This window comes from Bidens hawaiensis, unplaced genomic scaffold (genome assembly GCF_021521415.1).
Source record: "Bidens hawaiensis isolate Kalapana, Puna unplaced genomic scaffold, B.hawaiensis_p1.1 tig00021323_1, whole genome shotgun sequence".
Taxonomy (NCBI): domain Eukaryota; kingdom Viridiplantae; phylum Streptophyta; class Magnoliopsida; order Asterales; family Asteraceae; genus Bidens; species Bidens hawaiensis.
This window is the reverse complement of record NW_027493294.1, coordinates 284,238-301,959: the sequence shown is the minus strand read 5'-3', so window position 1 is coordinate 301,959 and position 17,722 is coordinate 284,238. Positions and strand designations below refer to the sequence as shown.

General features: G+C 36.5%; 2 protein-coding genes across 2 annotated transcripts; one reads left to right on the top strand and one right to left on the bottom strand.

Annotated features, from left to right (window-relative positions):
• Positions 1 to 398: 398 nt before the first annotated feature.
• Positions 399 to 1,901, top strand: LOC143563137 (putative pentatricopeptide repeat-containing protein At3g15200). The gene has a single exon (XM_077050751.1). The coding sequence runs from the start codon at positions 399 to 401 to the stop codon at positions 1,896 to 1,898; it is 1,500 nt and encodes a 499-aa protein (XP_076906866.1). The 3' UTR covers positions 1,899 to 1,901.
• Positions 1,902 to 10,403: 8,502 nt separating this feature from the next.
• On the bottom strand, positions 10,404 to 12,612 carry LOC143563122 (protein CUP-SHAPED COTYLEDON 2-like). Its single transcript, XM_077050741.1, has 3 exons — positions 12,350 to 12,612; positions 11,525 to 11,808; positions 10,404 to 10,891 (listed from the first exon to the last, which is right to left on the bottom strand). Exons 1-3 carry the CDS (start codon positions 12,534 to 12,536, stop codon positions 10,418 to 10,420), a joined length of 945 nt encoding a protein of 314 aa, XP_076906856.1. The 5' UTR covers positions 12,537 to 12,612; the 3' UTR covers positions 10,404 to 10,417.
• Between the last annotated feature and the right edge of the window lie 5,110 nt (positions 12,613 to 17,722).

Sequence of the window (17,722 nt, the reverse complement as noted above, 5' to 3'; positions counted from 1 at the left end):
ATTGTTGTTCCTTTCGCATAAACAACCAGATTGCCCCGCCAAGATACAAGTTTATGCAATTTTGTTCCACTCAATAAAACAATTCAATGTTCGTAAATCGAATCCGGTAACAATCGGCAATGATATTGATGATCGGTGGAAAACAAATGGCTGCAAATCAAAGATAATGGTCACAATTATTGGAAAGAAGAAACAGAAAAAGGTAGTAGCAAGAAGTAACCCGCCGCCCAAACCAACAAATGGCACTGTCAACATAAGACGCAATACGCAGTTGTACATAACGCTTAAAAAGTTGTCGCGGTAGAACAGTAGAAATCTGTAAGTAACAACCACTTTACAATTAATATATATATAATATAAATGAACTAAAATTATAACAAAGCTTCATCCCCATAAACATGCAACCCATAATCCGATCAATTCTTAACTACCGGAAACTTAATATTAATATTAACACCATTTCCAAACCCATTAACAGCTACTCTCCAATTTCAAGATCCAAAGCATTCCACAATCAAACTCAAAACCCGTCCAATTCCAATCAAGATCACACCTTTACAAACTCAAAAGCCCACGAAATCCAAACCCTACTCAAACAACTCAACACCCACAAACCCGTACCCGAAATCGAACAAGCTTTGGCCCGATTAAATCCGAATTTAACCGAAGAACTAATCATCAATGTGCTTCGTAGACACCGGTCCGATTGGAAACCCGCTTACGTATTCTTCAATTGGGTGTCTAACACAACTGGGTATTCACCCGAAACCGGTTCTTACAACGAAATCATTGATGTTTTGGGGAAAATGAAGCGGTTCAAAGAAGCACACCAAGTGCTCGACGAAATGTCTAAGAGAAGTAAAAGTTTGATTACTGAGAAAACTTACGGCATTATGGTTAATCGATATGCTGCAGCTCATAAGATAGAGGAAGCTACTGAGTTTTTTTATAAAAGAATCGAGTTCGGGCTTGAACTCGATTTAATCGCGTTTCAGACGCTTTTAATATCATTATGTCGGTACAAGCATGTAGAGGCGGCCGAGTTTTTATTCCATTCGAAAATGCACGAGTTTGAGTTTGAACATAATATTAAGACCATGAATATTATACTCAACGGGTGGTGCGTGTTGGGTAGTTTACGTGAAGCGAAAAGGTTTTGGAATGATATTATTACGTCGAAATATAAACCGGACGTGTTTACGTATGGTACCTTTATTAATTCATTAACTAAGGCGGGTAAGATCAGCACCGCGGTTAAGTTGTTTCAAGCCATGTGGGATAAAGGGTGCACCCCGGATGTGTCTATATGCAACTGCATTATCGACGGGTTATGTTTCAAGAAACGAATACCCGAAGCGCTTGAAATATTTAAGGAAATGAACGAGAAAGTTTGTTCACCGAACGTTGTTACGTATAACTCTTTGATCAAACACTTATGCAAGATTCAAAGAATGGAAAAGGTGAACGAGCTTTTGGACGAGATGGTTCAAAAGGGGGGCGAGTGTGCACCGAACGCTAGGACGTACGGGTACTTGTTAAACGCTGCGAAGAAGGCGGATGAGGTTGAGAAAATATTGGAAAGTATGAAAAGAAATGGTTGTGAGATGATGGGGGATACTTATAATTTGTTGTTGAGGCTTTTTATGGGTTGGGGAGATGATAAACGAGTCGGGTCGACTTGGGTTGAGATGGAGAGAAACGGGTTGGGACCGGATCAGAGGTCGTATACGGTTATGGTGCATGGGCTTTATGAGATGGGAAGGTTGGAGGAGGCTATGGTGTATTATAAGGAGATGATATTGAAAGGAATGGTTGCAGAGCCTAGAACTAAGTTGTTAGTTGATGCTATGAATATTAAGTTAAAAAATGGAGGTTATAAAAATGAACAAAGTATTTAGAAGGTTGTTAAAATGAGTTATTTGGAGATAAGTATTATGATAATTGTATTTTCGATTTGATTAATTTTGTGGATCAATGTATTTGTCACATTATATAAAGCAAGTGTTTGGTGTGTTGAAGTTTTTAAAAAAGATTATGCCAATTTGGTGAAAATTAAAATGATTTCATTAACCCCAAAATGTTACAAGCCTTTGTTATATAACAGAAAACTAACAGCTTCTCTAGTTCTTTTATCTAACTGTTGTGAATGATTATTTATAAAATCTGATAGGTTTCTATTGATATTCTGAGTTACACAAATGAAAAACCGAAGGTAAAACAAGATAACTGATAGAGAAGGGGACGAGAAACTTAGAATTCACATAGTATGAGATGAGAAGAAGCCGCCAATAACATTCCAATCAATTTTCATCATATCCACCGTCTCAATCTCTATTCGCTTTATAATCTCACTGATGCAACAACTCAGTTGGGCTTTTTACACGGGCTATATGGTTGGGCTGTGTTGGGCTAGTATGGTTCATAACACTAACTAATCTCAAATGAACTAATTAAAAACATAGGGGTAAATCAGTAAATCCGTATCTTTGACTTAATAAAAGTCAACAGATTAACATTCCGATTTCACAAAATGGAATACTCACAAAACTTTAAGCAGTTACGAATGATTGTTAGTGAAATAGTAAAAACACTTGTTTCTCAATTGTTTATATGTACCGAAGCTGATAAATGCGTGTATGGTTCAGGTAATGTGGAAATCTGACTCGAGTTAGTTTTGGTTCAGCTATGGCTATATATGTAATAACCTTTCTGTATTCAAGCTATATAAATTGATATAAGCCTAATCATTCTTGATTTTAATGTTTTGTTAACCCAATAATAAATATTTCCTTATTCACGTGTTATTCTTATTTTTCCTCTATATTTTTCAAGCATACGCGAAACAAGCAACATCTATAATTACACATCCGATGGGTTTAACGTTTATCTTAAAGCAGAGTTAGTTATGTCCCTGCTTTAATTTGAATTTACGGGTTTCACACCAAATTAGACCAGAAATAGATTGCATAATTATGAAATGAAGACAATAATAGTATAACATGTTTGGTTTGGTTGGGGCCTCTTTCAATAGTCGTTGCCGCAACATCGTACGGGTTTTCTATTAGTTCATTATATGTACACATGTAACTATAACCGAATCATAAAATTTTCTATTAAAAATTATAACCGAAGAATCGGTTCTCAGTTGTTCGGTTATTCCGGTTCAATTATTTGTTTCTTTAATGGACAATTAAAATCCCACCTCTTTAATTTCCCTTATAATACGCATATGCAATCAGGCCCGGTAAAAAGATGACTGGGCTGAGCCCATGGCCCAAATAATTTCACAACAATCTATTTCTAATGTGCTATACTGCTATAGATGTTCATCTTAAAAATAAAAAACTTAGTTATGACTTATTTCTAATGTGCTATAGATGTTCACAAAATAAATGTTTATTTTTCATTAAGTTTGTATCCTACTCGGAGTTTATCCTTTCTTTGTTTATGAATGGTTCACATTTTATACGTCTCACAATTAACGTTAATAACACATTATTAGCCTGAAGCCTTCAGAAGAGAGGTAGAGAATTCGTTGACGAAATTCGTGATTTGATTCCAAATGATAAATATATATGTATATATAATTTTATTTTAAAATTTCGGGTCCCTGTCGATAATGGATCCTCAATGACGGCGAGGCCCAACCTACCTCTGACCCGGCCATGGTTAAAAACACCAAAGCAAATCACTTAGATAGTATTGGGTCAACGAAAGTTTTACAAAAGAACAATTAAAATCAAAGGCTATGATTATTTTGACATAACAAGTAGATAGGATTGGGTCAATGAAAGTTTTACAAAAGAACAATTAAGTTATTTCAATCTTATCAATTTTTGTGTGTTATTATAAAAGGAAGCTAACCTTTCACCCATCATGAAATAAAGTAGGCATCAAATCCTTATATGTAGGCATACACAATTACACATCCACATTATGCATTTACTGTCCTAAATGAACGCCTAGTCTAAGTAGTCATTAATGCCATGAAAATGAAATAATATGATTAGTAGTTTAGCACCCATGACCTATGGACTAGTGATAAGGTGTTTGTCTATAAAAGGTAGAGTGGGTTCAAATCCGTACGAGTGATAAAAAATACTTTTAAATATAAGTAGCGTAGTTACATCTTTCCATGTTATCATATTCATCTAGGAAATACTTGTGAATTTGCTTTTTTATAATTTAATGTTTTTTACCGGAAAAAAGGTGTGGAATGTAAACAATTTATGACGCCAATAAGTTATCATACTTTCTTCCCTCTAGAGTTGATTTTTTCTTCAAGAACCACATAATTTCCATGTATTGGTCGCGCTAACACGTATTTCAGTTGCTTCACCATAAAGCACAAAGTCGAGACTTTAAGAAGGTTGAGACATGAGAATAAGTATTCGATACTCGTCACCATGTATAATAAAATATATAAATACCTCGATTGTAGATGTGATTGTTGCTCCATTTTGGTTACTCATGAATAATATTTCATTTCCTAGCAATGGTGTCTTAGAATAAGCAAATGGTTTTGATATAGATCATAAAGAATAATCATTATATAACATTAATCTACACGTATAAGATTATCTCAAAATTTTATTAGATCTATTAAAGGTTTAAATATTAGGTAATGACCCAAGACTCCAAGAGGTTGTCTAACTCAAATTAACGAGTTACTTTTTTATAACGACTAATTTAGATCACTAGCAAACCTTTGACCTACCCGATCATCTTCATTCTTTGGGTATGGAATCTTGGGGTTCAAGACTGTCATGATTAATTCGCTACTAATGTTACCTTTGCAATATGTATCACAAGTTCATCTTTTCGGGTAAATTTTCACATACCTTACAAAATGTCTGAAAGATTAAGTGTACTATTGGTTTTTCTTCTTGGTTTCTCCGTGTTAGTTCCCAAGTTGGTAAAAACGCATATACGTTAACTTCTATCGTGCAAAGTCTGGACTTATTGGAGTTCATCCACTTCAAAGTCATTCGGAAGACGGTTCTATTCAACGAGACAGTCCACGACAGTTAATTGCTAGTAGTTTTGAGTCGAGTGTGCTCGACCATCGGTACTCGGCAGCACCAAATGTAGACCAAAGAGGGTAAATATTGGTTGATCTTGTTACAATCATGAAAAAGATCCCATTTGATTTCAAATTGAATACAACCAAATAATCAAAAAGGACAGAAAGTGACATTAACATTTGAACAAAACACATGATTGTTGTCACATGATTATCCTACGGGCAACTGAAGTGCCACAACCAGGCTTTTGATGTCTGCAAATTTGTTTTATTTTGTCTGACAGAATATTCATAAAAAAATATAAATATAAAATAAATAATCAAATAAATAAAAGCATTATCCCCACTTGTGTGATACTAGAATTGGATTCTTTAGTGGAGACCAAAGTTCGATCCCCACTAACAACACTTTGGATCAGGGGTGAAGGATATCAAGGGCCAGGGGTGGCCTGCCCCCCTGTTTTTTCGCGCATTAGTGTAAATTTAGTTTTTTTTCGCATGAAAATTTTTACGTAGTATAATTTTACCTATTTTCAGCCAAAAGTTTGAGCATGCCCCCCCCCCTCGTTTATGATTTTTATAATACATTTTGAGTCCGCCCCCAGCCCCCGACATTCGTGTCCAAGCTTTGCCACTGCTTTGGATGGATATATTCACAATGAAATATTTAAGCTAAACATTGCGAGGTTATCAGTTCAAATCCCGAGTTCACCCGGGTTTTCTTCCCACCGTGTGTTACACCAAACTATCAAGTGACAGCCGACAGTTTGGTTTACGGGAGGAATGCCCGAGCCAAACTATGAAGCCAACGTGAGCCCGTTAAGACAATATAGTCTGCTCAGGGTGGGTCAACGGGGCTCTCCAAATTTAGAGAGTGTGGTACCCTAAATACAAGAAAGTCGTTATTCTAAAATTAATAATAATAATAATAATAATAATAATAATAGTAGTAGTAGTAGTAACCCGAAGGTTTGGGGCGGATCGTGATGATCACCAAAATACAAAACACGTAACAAGAATCCGGTAACCGACGTGCTATGAAATGGGCCCGGTTTGAACCCCATAAATGGAAACACACTGTTACAAGTTACAACCTTCAAATAATACGTGTTCACAAGGCCCGTATATAGCCCAATACTCGACGGCCCAAATCTGGATCGTATCATGGTTCTGACACACGTGGAGAAAGAGTGGGACCCACGAGCTTTATTAGAGAAAACGGTAAAAGTGAAATATCGAAAAGTTTGATGATGGACTTCCTACTTCATAGCCTTACAAATTACAATACAATATTATATAATACAATCACTGTTGTAAAAAGCTACTTTCCTGCTATTTTCACCTGCAACCTTTTTTTCTTTTGAGTTTTATGATTATTAATATATAATTATGGTTATATTATATTCTTTAAATTTTATTTATTTATTATTTTTAAATATTACAAAAACCAATATATTATTGTTTTATTTATATAAGAAAAGAGTTTACTCAAGTTTATTATATTAACTTTATAATTTTTTTTTGAAGTACATACATGTAGTTTTTTTTTAAAAAAAAGAGTGAAGTGATCAAATTTTATAAAAAAGTGTTCTACATATGTAAATAAATATTGATATCGTATAAGTATTTTTCTCTGGTCATGTAAGATCATATGACTTTACTGTTTATTTACACTCTTGAGCGGTCTAAAAATAATAAGATGGCGATAACATCCACTTTAAGAAAAGAAACTATGAAATCTAGTTTCTGAGTGTGCTAGTAGCTAACGTTAATCGTTAATTTCATGTATACGTGTACATTAAATATGGGATTTCTGTATATAAAAGTTTTAATGATATTAAGATATTTTAATGTACTTACTTTTAGAAAAACCATGTCTTATAAAACCACCAATGTAGGGTATATTTTTTTAAAAACGATAACTATATTATAAAGCATCAACTAAGAAACCATATAGGCGAAATATTAAAACATATATATATTGATGCTACTTGTGATGAAGTTTTCTATTAATTAATGTATTAATGCTATCACTTTCATTTTGAGTTTTTGGTATGTTGTAAGATTTGTTATGATTACTTGAATTTTATTTTTTTTACTTATATTGATTTAATAAGCTATTTTTTTTAGTTATTTTGAATTTGAGGTTTTCATCTAGTCTAGTTTCTGAAATTAATTGTATAAATATGTATAGAAAGAAATAGAAGGGCAGAATGATAAGAGGGCTGGTGCAGGGGGCAGAGGCACAGTAAGATTGGGTGGGTGTGTGTTGTAAAATCAAAGGAGTAGTGGGGTGGGTAAGTGAAGTGGGGTCTTATTTTAAGTGAAATAAATATGTCCCACTCCTCATCATATAAATATTAGTCTTCCCCTACCAACCATAGCCCTATAGCTTCCATGTGAATACATCAATTTACCCCTCTAGCTTCCTTTTTTATTTATTTTTAACATTTTAAACCTACCACAACTACCTATTTAATGTCCAAAACCACATGTCCACACCCATCCTTCAATTCATTTTTTATTTTTTTTTTCATTATTGTTACTTTTAAAATATATGTTTTTGTACATGTATAATCAAAAACTAAAATAGATTCATAACAGTTTTAATAATCAATTTACTTGCAATTTGTAAATTACATTCATTTTCTAAAACGACTAATTAGATTATCAACTATTAAGTGAAATAAAATATTTCTCAATAACTTATAAATTTAAGTGTGAGGATCAATAATGTATTTGATATTTGTTTAGGAGTCTAAGCAAGCTCGGACTCGAACTTCAGTTTAGAGTCGAGTTTGGACTCAAGATCATCCAAGTTAAGCTCAAATATACATGCTATTAAGGAGTCGATTTCGAAAGACTTGAGTCAATAGCATGACTCATACTATTACTTTATCAGATAAAATAGTTATCTAACAATCAAGTAACTATTTTCTTTGTTATATTCAATAATTATCCACTATACACATTTCTATTAGAGATTATCATTGTTATTTACACGTTAAAGTGAGAAAAATATAGAAGAAAACGTGGTAGAGTAGAAGTGGATTAGCGAAAGATAGGAAATTAGATAGAGAAAATGATGTGCAAAGTTACATTAGGGATGTCAAGAAGTACACTTGCAACTAATTTTGTTATATATTAATTTCATGATCATGATTAGACACTCTTGTGTAACACTTTTTACTACATCTAACTAAAATCAAACTAAAGTTATTATATAACATTTGACTACATAACTATTTTTTACTACATCTAACTAAAATCAAATTATTATAACATTACATAACTATATATATAACACCCCCACTCATATATCACGTTCATGATCATGATTAGACACTCTTGTGTAACACATTTTACTACATCTAACTATCAAATTCAAGTTAATATATGTATAACATTTAATTACATAACTATATATATATATATATATATATATATATATATATATAGGTTTAAGTTCAAGAAAGAAATGAAATTATTGCGAGAAATGCGAGAAATGAATATGGGCCACTAGTTTTATTTTATGTTTTAAAAGTTTAAATATAAATAAAAAAGAATAAATGTAACAATAAATGCACTCTCTCTCTCCAATTAATACAACTAATATAACCATAATAAATCTTTCTCTAATTAATATATCTACATAATTTAACTAAAATAATTAAAAAGATAAAAACAATAATTTAGTTTTCATAAATAATAAAAAAAATGTCATACAAATGTGTCCATTAAATATAAACAATAAATATACAACCTACACAAAATTATATAACCTACACTTGTTTTGAGCAATAAAAACGTACAATATACAAAAAAGTATACAACTTACATATTAAATTCGACATCAACAATTATATAAACTACACAAATATACACATATCCTACACGTGTGTAGGTTATGTCTTCTTATTCTTAGAACAAGTGTGGGTTATATGTTGTTGTGTAGGTTGTATATTTCATATTTAATGCAAACATATGTAAGATAGGTTTTTGTATCACAATGTAACTACTTGTTGATGGATATTGACAAGTTGAGTTGGAAGAAATTGGTTTTAAAAAGAAAATTATTTTAATGTATGAATAAATTGTATTTGTGTAGGATACAGTTTTCATGTGTAGGTTATATGTTTTCGTGTGCATGTGCATTTTATTGATGATGAATTTTGTGTGTATGTTATATGTTTTCTTATTTTTAGAACAAGTGTATGCTATATATTTTTGTGTATGTTGTATTTTTTTGTTGATATTTACTGCTAACACATGTAAAATAGTTTTTTATGTTATTTATCACAATGTAACTACGTGTTGATGGATATTTATATATTGAGTTGGAAGAAATTTGGATAGAAATAAATTTTAACGTATGAATAAATCGTACTTGTGTAGGATAAATTGTATTTGTGTAGAATAAAAAATAAATTAATTCTTAATATTTTTCAATTATTGTAATTTGATTAGTTATATTAATTTAATAGATATATTAATTGAAGAGAGAGATGCATTTATAGTTTCTTAATTAATCTCGAAGCTTTTAAAACCTAAAATAAAACTAGTGGTCCATATTCATTTCTCGCAGTAATTTCATTGCTCTCTTGAACCATCCCCTATATATATATATATATATATATATATATATATATATATATATATATAGGGAGGGCTATTTTGAGAACCTTGATGAGTTATAAAAACTTTAAGAACTCAATTTTGAACCACATATTTAATTAAATGAGTTAGAATATGTGGCTGAGATTAAATTTGATTAAAAACTGAATCAGGAGAGAGAATAAAGATTTTTGTTGATTACACAAGTTTAAACTTTAGTTACACATGTGTAAAAAGTCGATTCGGTGTGTAAAAAATTACGGTTTTTTTTGTACATCACTTACACTTAAGTATTACACATGTGTAAAAAAAATTCGATAAAAAAAGTTGTTACTAGTTCTTTCGAGTTCTTAAAACTCAAAGCGGTTCTAAAAAAAACAAATCCTATATATATATATATATATATATTATAACACCCCTTTTCATGCATATAATAACCAATACATACATAGCCAACATAACAAAAGGCACATCACACATATTACATATACCAGCCAACTCGGACCCAAAAGGGTCTAAACAATTAGTAATCACTTACTTTGTTACCAAGATAATACTAATCAATACTGCATTAAATAACATAAACCATTAATCTTGATCATAAATGCAACTTAACTACAAAACATTTGATACCAGGTACAACACATAAGTAACATAACACAAAGAACATCAAAATAATAATAATAATACAACGTACGACACATATCATAACTTCAATTCTACCACACTTAAAGAACACAAAACACAACATTTAAAGCTATAGCCGCCATCTCTTAATCATCAAAAGCTCCAGATACAATCCAGCTCCGTGGGCCCCGGCTTCGGCTTATCCACGGTCCAGTTCTCGCCCGAACTATTAACATATTCACTCGTTTCTCCGCCGTGCATTGCCGCCGGAGCCACCGAGGAGTAAAAGAACGGCAGCTGAAGATTCTCTTGAAGTGTCCTCAAACTTGGAAATGATGAAGTCAGCGGCTCCGGTGGCAGGAAGTCAAAGAGGGTTGTTGAGGCTGTGGAGAAACAGGGCACGTGCCCTTTTGAGGCCGCGTTGCTGTCGTACGAGAAGCTTTCGTGTTCGCTTGTGTAAGCTGACGTGGCGGAGGCGTAGAGGGACGAGTCAAGTAGTGGTGGGAGGGAGCTTGAAACTGTTGATGATGAGCTGGCACATCCAGTGTACCGTTTTTTGCCTATGGTACCGGTACCAGCAGGTCCGGCACCACTCTTCTTAAATACCCTCGATATCACCCATTCGTCCTATAAACCACAAAAGAAATATTATTATTATTATTATTATTATTTATTTGTTTTGGAACATGTCAAAATTACACTAAAAGAGTAAACCCTAACTTTATTCTTATTTTTAGTAACGAATAAAAGTCACTTGATACATAAAATCGAATGATATCAGGTAAATTGTAGCTTTTACTTGATATATGACATTAAACCCTAACTTTATTATTATTTTAGATAGCAAGTAAAATCAACTTGATACCAGAATCATACGAGATCAGGTAAATCGTAACTTTTATCGATAGATAACTTTAGACTATAAGACTGTCAATATTCTGCTAATCAACGAGATCAGTTATATATGACCGAAATGACATTAAGCCCTATAGTTTTAGTTAGGAATGACCACCTAAAATGTAAGAAAAAGGGTAAAAGTAACCCTAGAAAGACATCAACAATATGAAGTTATAATCATTAAAACTTATGGTTTATTTCATGAATCTTTAATAGCTTTTACCAGTACAGCCTACAAAGAATACTTTTAATAATTAGCTAGAACACCAAATAGCGGTTTTACCGTTAAATTTCCTGGCAATAAATTCTCACTTTAACCAAAAACCCTAATAAAAACACAACATGCAAAAGTCAAACCCATACCTTTGAGCTTTTTGACAAGAAATGGTAAGCAAATTTGCCTTCAAGACGGTATTCATGCATCACCCAATTACTCTTTTCGCCTTTAGGAGCTCTTCCACGGTAAAACACTAGTGTTTTCTTCATACCCACAAGTGCTGATGTCTTTGAGCTGTAGATCTCTCGGTCTTTCCCCGTGGCTTTCCAGTACCCGGCCTCAGTTGCACGGTTTGTCCGTAACCCGGTCGGGTACTTTCGGTCACGGAGACTGAAAAAGTACCATTCTTTTTCACCCATTTTAGCTCTTTCTGTTATTTCAAGAAAACCAAAACCCTAATAATATTATTCTCACTCTTCATAAAACCACATTTTAAATATAGACATTTCTTACATGATTGCATCTAATCCCACACCATTTTAAACGCGTTTTGCTAGGCGGACGGCTATTTTGACAAAAAAATTGAGAAGTTTGACCGTCTGTGATCAGAACAACGGTACAGAATGTTAAAACAGCGGTTCTGACCAATAATTTCCAATGTTTGACTTTTTTAATCAAAACGTTATAGTGGTGTGTGAAATCAAATGAGCATGATGTAACTATGAAATGACAAATAAATATTATAAAAACAAAAACCCTAAAATATTAAAGTTTAACACAATATAAATGGTCAGAACAGCCACCCAAATATTTTTTAGACTTTAAACCATAATAATTTTTCAAGTTTAACTTTTTAGGTTAAAACGACTGTCTAAGTGTTTTTAAACTAACGTTTCATGGTGTGAAATCAGATGAGAGTAAATAAATATTAAAGACTAATCTATAAAGTTTAAGGTTTAAAGACAACATACGAGGAAGCTCCCAAGGTTCACATTTGTTAAGATCAACATCGGCAAATGCCCGGCCGGTGAAGTTCCGGTCAAGCACTTTCCTCAACAAGTAACATGTGATGAGTTCTTCATCAGTTGGATGAAACCTAAACCCTGGTGGCAAACAAGCTTCATTGTTATGATCAAAATGTTGGTTGAAAGAGTCCATAGGATTTGTATTAATTTGGTGTTACAAATGTTACAAAGAATGAGATGTGTAAATGTAGTGTATATATAGGAGTGAGAGTGGGAGTGGGGTAGATATAATAATATTTGTACCATATATATGTTAAACAATGAAGGTTAAAAAAACATATAAAAGATGTAAATTATAGGGTTCTTTTTTCGTGTCTGAAACTCTGCCGTGGCTCTTATCATATCCATATGGGTTTAGAGAGAAAGTGTGTGTAAGTGTTAAGAGTATGCGTGCGTGTGAGAAATAAGTGTGCAGGGTATTTATCTTGTCAGTCAAGATAATAATAATAATAATAATAATAATAATAAAAGAGAAGGATGGGTAACAGACTTAACAGTAGTATAAGTTATATGTATTTTTATATTCTTGGTATTTGATACTTAATAATGTATTGTTGAAGAAACACTAATCGACCCCAGGCAGATTACGGATAATCTGAGGGTTAAATAGATGTTTCCCACGAGGGGTTAGATCCGGCAAAGATGGTTCTTCTGATAACCTGCAAAACAGACACCGTGAGCTCGTCACTGAGAAGGGGGGGTACCTCCTTGTGACCACCCTCCGGCGTGAGAATCAGACTAGATTGCTCTTGAATATAAGTGTATATTAAGAGAATGACTAGAGCAGATATCAGGTAATATATCAAGATATGAGATATGAGATAAGATGATACCATTCCAAGGTGTTGGAGTATTTATAGCCGAAGGTAGGTTTCCAAGCAGGTACAGCCGGCTGAATAGTGTTCCTGTTCTGCCAACTGTGGGCTACGCACATGCCATGCTGGTGGTTGGTGGATAGGCAGCGGCTGATAGTGACCAGGCCGGCTGTGTACTATTCCTGTTCCACCAACTGCAGGCCATGCCATGCACGTCCTCCGACAGGTTGGTGAGTAGGCAGCGGCTAATAGTGACATACAGTACAAGAGCGTGCTGCTCGTCATACTGTTGTCATTGAGCTGTCGTATCCTTGGTCAGATCTTTTGTCCATACCTCGTCAGGTACAGTACAAAAGATCCTCCAGTATCGTACGGACTGGCTCATTTGGGCGGGAGTTCTCCCGGCTTTGTGCGGGAGTGTTCCCGGCTTGCTCACTCCTTCTTCAGGTGACATTACTGAATTATTTAAGAGTTAAGTGCCTTGTGCGTGTAGCTTTGCTGCGCAGGTAGCCTTCCCTGATGGCTTGTATCCGCAGCTGCGGGAACAGGCGGAGTACTTCACCATTGGGAGGCTTTTCCTGCGGGAACAGCTTGCGTACTGCGCGTAAGGACGTCACGTCTCTGAGCATGGTGGGTCCTGCGGGCCCAGTTGGTTTCTACGCAGACGTCCCTCTTCGAGGGGTTGCGAGTTTAGCCTTTGCGCAGACGTCCCTGTTGAAGATGAGTCTTGCGGGTTCAACTACGCAGACGTCCCTCTTTGAGGTGAGTCTTGCGGGTCCAACTGGGCTCTGCTGGGACCTACCTCTTCAAGTCCCCTCAGTCCAATGTTCTTCTCATGAATTGTTAATAAGTGAGGTGAACTTTTGGACTTAAGCAAAGGGTTTTGAAAAGGGTTTAGTTTTAAGGTTTTCCATTGGGATTCTTCCCGCGGAAGTCCTAATGTCACGTGCAGAAATTCCCGACTTTCCTGCTTGATCTTTGGGTATGATGCGGGTAGGTCTGTAACCTCCTCGCAAGTCAGGAGCGTTGAGTTCCACTTTGTGTAGATTCTCCATGAGGTTTTGGTAGTTTTGAACATAGTGATCAATTATGTTAAACAACCAATTCCATCTTGGAGCTTCAAACAATCTAGTTCTCGACGTTCCCGCTATGCGGGGATGTCATTCCCGTTTCTGCAAGCATGGCCCAGAAGATCCTTCTTGGTTTCAATTCCCTGCGGAGTGCTAGGTATGTGAAGGGTTTTGCCTTGACACTGTACCCGCACTCGTCTTATAGTTACTTTACTTCCAAGGTATTCCTGGCTTCAATTCCCTTCGGGTGCTTAGTATGTGAAGGGTTTTGCCTTGACACTGTACTCGCACCCGTCTTATGGTTACTTGATTGCCGAGGTATTCTTGGCTTTAATTCTCTGCAGGTGCTAAGTATGTGAAGGGTTTTGCCTTAACACTGTACTCGCACCTGTCTTATAGTTACTTGGTTGCCAAGGTAAGGGGTATATTCCCGCTTACTTTTGAATCTTTTTGAATCTTTTTGAAATTCGAAGAGTTGGTGAAAGGATAAGAACAGTCCAAACTGTTGAAACGTCGTCCGACGGTTTCTTCTGACAGTGTCAGGACGTGCAGGAAGTTATGGCGACGTGACAGTACATGGTCATTCCAGACGCTTTTTCAGGCGCGTGGGCGCGATTTTTTGGGCTCGTGGGTGCGGATTTTACAGCGCGCGTCCCGTCAACAGCTGTTGCCAGCTTGTTTTTTCCACGTGTCATAGTTTCATTGCACCAGCTCTTTTCTCTCTCCTCCGCATTAAATTCATCGCATTCATTGCGATGAGTATATAAAGGGGGAGAGGGTCCTTTGTAATCCACACCTTCACTTCTATCTTCTCATTCTAAGCGATTTCCGGCGAATATTCTTTCTGAAATCGTTGCCTTTCATCCTTCCATAATGTATTCTTCCCATGATGTTCAGGCTACTGCCGAGGAGTCTGACGTGTACACCGAGAATCCGTCGTCCACGTCGGACAAGGATGACAAGAGTACTGCTGGCGAGTGCCAGTGTGCTCTTCCGGCCGACCTCTATCAGTACGTCGTCCGGAAGTTCATGCTCGAGCCGTTCGAGCCTGAGTTTCCGGAACCACACCAGACGGTGTACGATGCCCCCAAGGGCAAAATAGGGGTGTATGCTGCATTCTTCGTTTATGGGAATCTCAGGTTCCCATTGACGAAGTTTGTATACCGTGTCTTGGAGAGGCACGGTGTGCATCTGACGGAGGTACACCCGATGGCGATCGCCAAGATCCGCCACTTTGAGTGGGTGTGCCTCATTCTGGGCGTGGAGCCCCACGTTGATCGGTTGATGACCTTCTACTCCTGGAGGTGCATCCAAGGGTGGTACACCTTGGTCAATCGGATCAAGGGTTTGAAGATCTGCGCTACCGAGCGCAGTCTTCGGTCGTGGAAGCGGGAGTTTTTTTATATCTCCGCTCGCGTCATCCCCCTTGCGATGACAATTAAGAATGGGAGAGCACTACCCGCCCTTCACGCCCTCAACTACCAGGAGGCGGAATGGTTCGCCAAGATCTCCCGGATCCAGACTCCGGTGTACCGCTTTGCGGAGTCCGGTATGGTGATGCTCGGGATGAGCCGGGTGTGGAAGGAGGCGTCACAGATTCCCATCGTCCTCGAATACGGTTTGAACTCTGTCCCTTACGGTATGCTCTGTCTTCTTTGTTGATATAGGTTTTTCTTCTAACTGTTTTTTTTTTTTTTTTTTTATTTCAGAGGGGAATGACTTGGAGTCGCTCCTGCATCCGCGGGAGGCTGATGTGTAACATCCCGAAATTTCAAGGTAATATTAATTATATTACTTAATAATAGAGGGAAAGTTTACTCGGGTTATCGGGATATAAATAGAGTAGGAGTTGGTATGGGTCGGGCTAGTGTTGGGTAATGGATATGGGTTACGGACTTGGGTTATGAACGAAGGAAGGAGAGTCCATGGGCTTAAGCCCATGATCCCTAATATAAATACCCTTAACCACCATTTCTCACATATTCCATACACACACTCAAAACACACACATTCTAACCGATCAAGATTCGAAGCCGAGACCCGAGATTTTGTTGATAGATCTGAGTTGGTAAGGTAAGAACAAATCCTCCAAAGCTAATATTACTGAAAATGGTTAGGATTGGATGGGTTAACCGGACCCGAAACCCAAACTGCCCAAATCGGACCCCTAAAACGTCGATTTTAGGCCGATTTGATGGTTGGGATTTGTAGGAGCCGATCATACGATTCCGTGGGTACCAAAATCGAGTTATTTGGCTAAGAAACGAATGAGTTATGGGCAAACAGATCTGCAGCGCGATAACTTCGCCTGCAAGATTAAGTTCGCCTGATGAACTTCGCCTTCAAGCGTAACTTCGCCTTCAAGCGTAACTTCGCCTACGGCCAAGTTCGCCTAAGGATAACTTCGCCTGAAGCCAAGTTCGCCTAAGGATAACTTCGCCTGAAGCCAAGTTCGCCTAAGGATAACTTCGCCTGAAGCCAAGTTCGCCTAAGGTTTAACTTCGCCTGAAGCCAAGTTCGCCTAAGGTTTAACTTCGCCTGAAGCCAAGTTCGCCTAAGGTTTAACTTCGCCTGAAACCAAGTTCGCCTAAGGTTTAACTTCGCCTGAAGCCAAGTTCGCCTGAGGCTTAACTTCGCCTGAAGCCAAGTTCGCCCGAGGGTTAACTTCGCCTAAAGCCAAGTTTGATTAGAAAATAAGTTATCAAGCGATAAGTTAAGTAAGCTAATACTAGGCCACCAGATTAGATCAGACGAGTATTGATACGTGTAACTTGTACAGTCAGCCGAGCTCAGTTAGAGAAGGGATTTACAGCTATCAGAAAAAGAAGCAGAATTCAGGTGAGTTTCTAGCCCCATTCCTTGTTATGTTTTCGGGGCTGTGTGCATACTCGATGTGTTGTTAATACATTTATCCTAAGTGATAAGTGTATGTCATATGTGATATGTGTGATAGATATGAATGATTGTTTGTCGGTACGCGAACGATCTTCGGATATTGCGCGTACTGTCAGGTTAAAAATAAAGGTACGAATATTATATATCGAAGATGTATGATTATTTCAAATGAATACTTGTCGGGGCGTGAACGATCTTCGGATATTGCACGTAACGACAAGGGGTATGGTTGTTAAATGAATGAGGTAAAGAATGCCTAGAGTGTTCTTATGTTATAATGTAAGTATGTGTATACAGGTACACGAATGGCATGTGAGTTCTACGTTCGACATAGTAAGTTAGGATGGCAAATCCCTCTAGTTTCTGTCGGACATAGACTCGGCTGGTGATGGCGTAGTTAAGGACTGCGAGCCTTATACGTGAAGTAGATGATATATGTAAACGTAGATAAGGACTGCGATCCTTATACGTAATGTAGATAGGCGTCAGCATAGGAAAGGACTGCGAACCTTATACGTGCTATATTTGTAGCATAGGGG

Excerpts from the sequence above, each read along its gene's own strand:
- LOC143563122 (XM_077050741.1), bottom strand. The coding sequence starts at position 12,536 with ATGGACTCTTTCAACCAACATTTTGATCATAACAATGAAGCTTGTTTG. Across the intron at positions 11,809-12,349 it reads TGAACCTTGGGAGCTTCCTC|AAAGAGCTAAAATGGGTGAA; the intron begins GTATGTTGTCTT and ends TTGAAATAACAG. Across the intron at positions 10,892-11,524 it reads TCTTGTCAAAAAGCTCAAAG|GACGAATGGGTGATATCGAG; the intron begins GTATGGGTTTGA and ends TGTGGTTTATAG.
- LOC143563137 (XM_077050751.1), top strand. The coding sequence starts at position 399 with ATGCAACCCATAATCCGATCAATTCTTAACTACCGGAAACTTAATATT.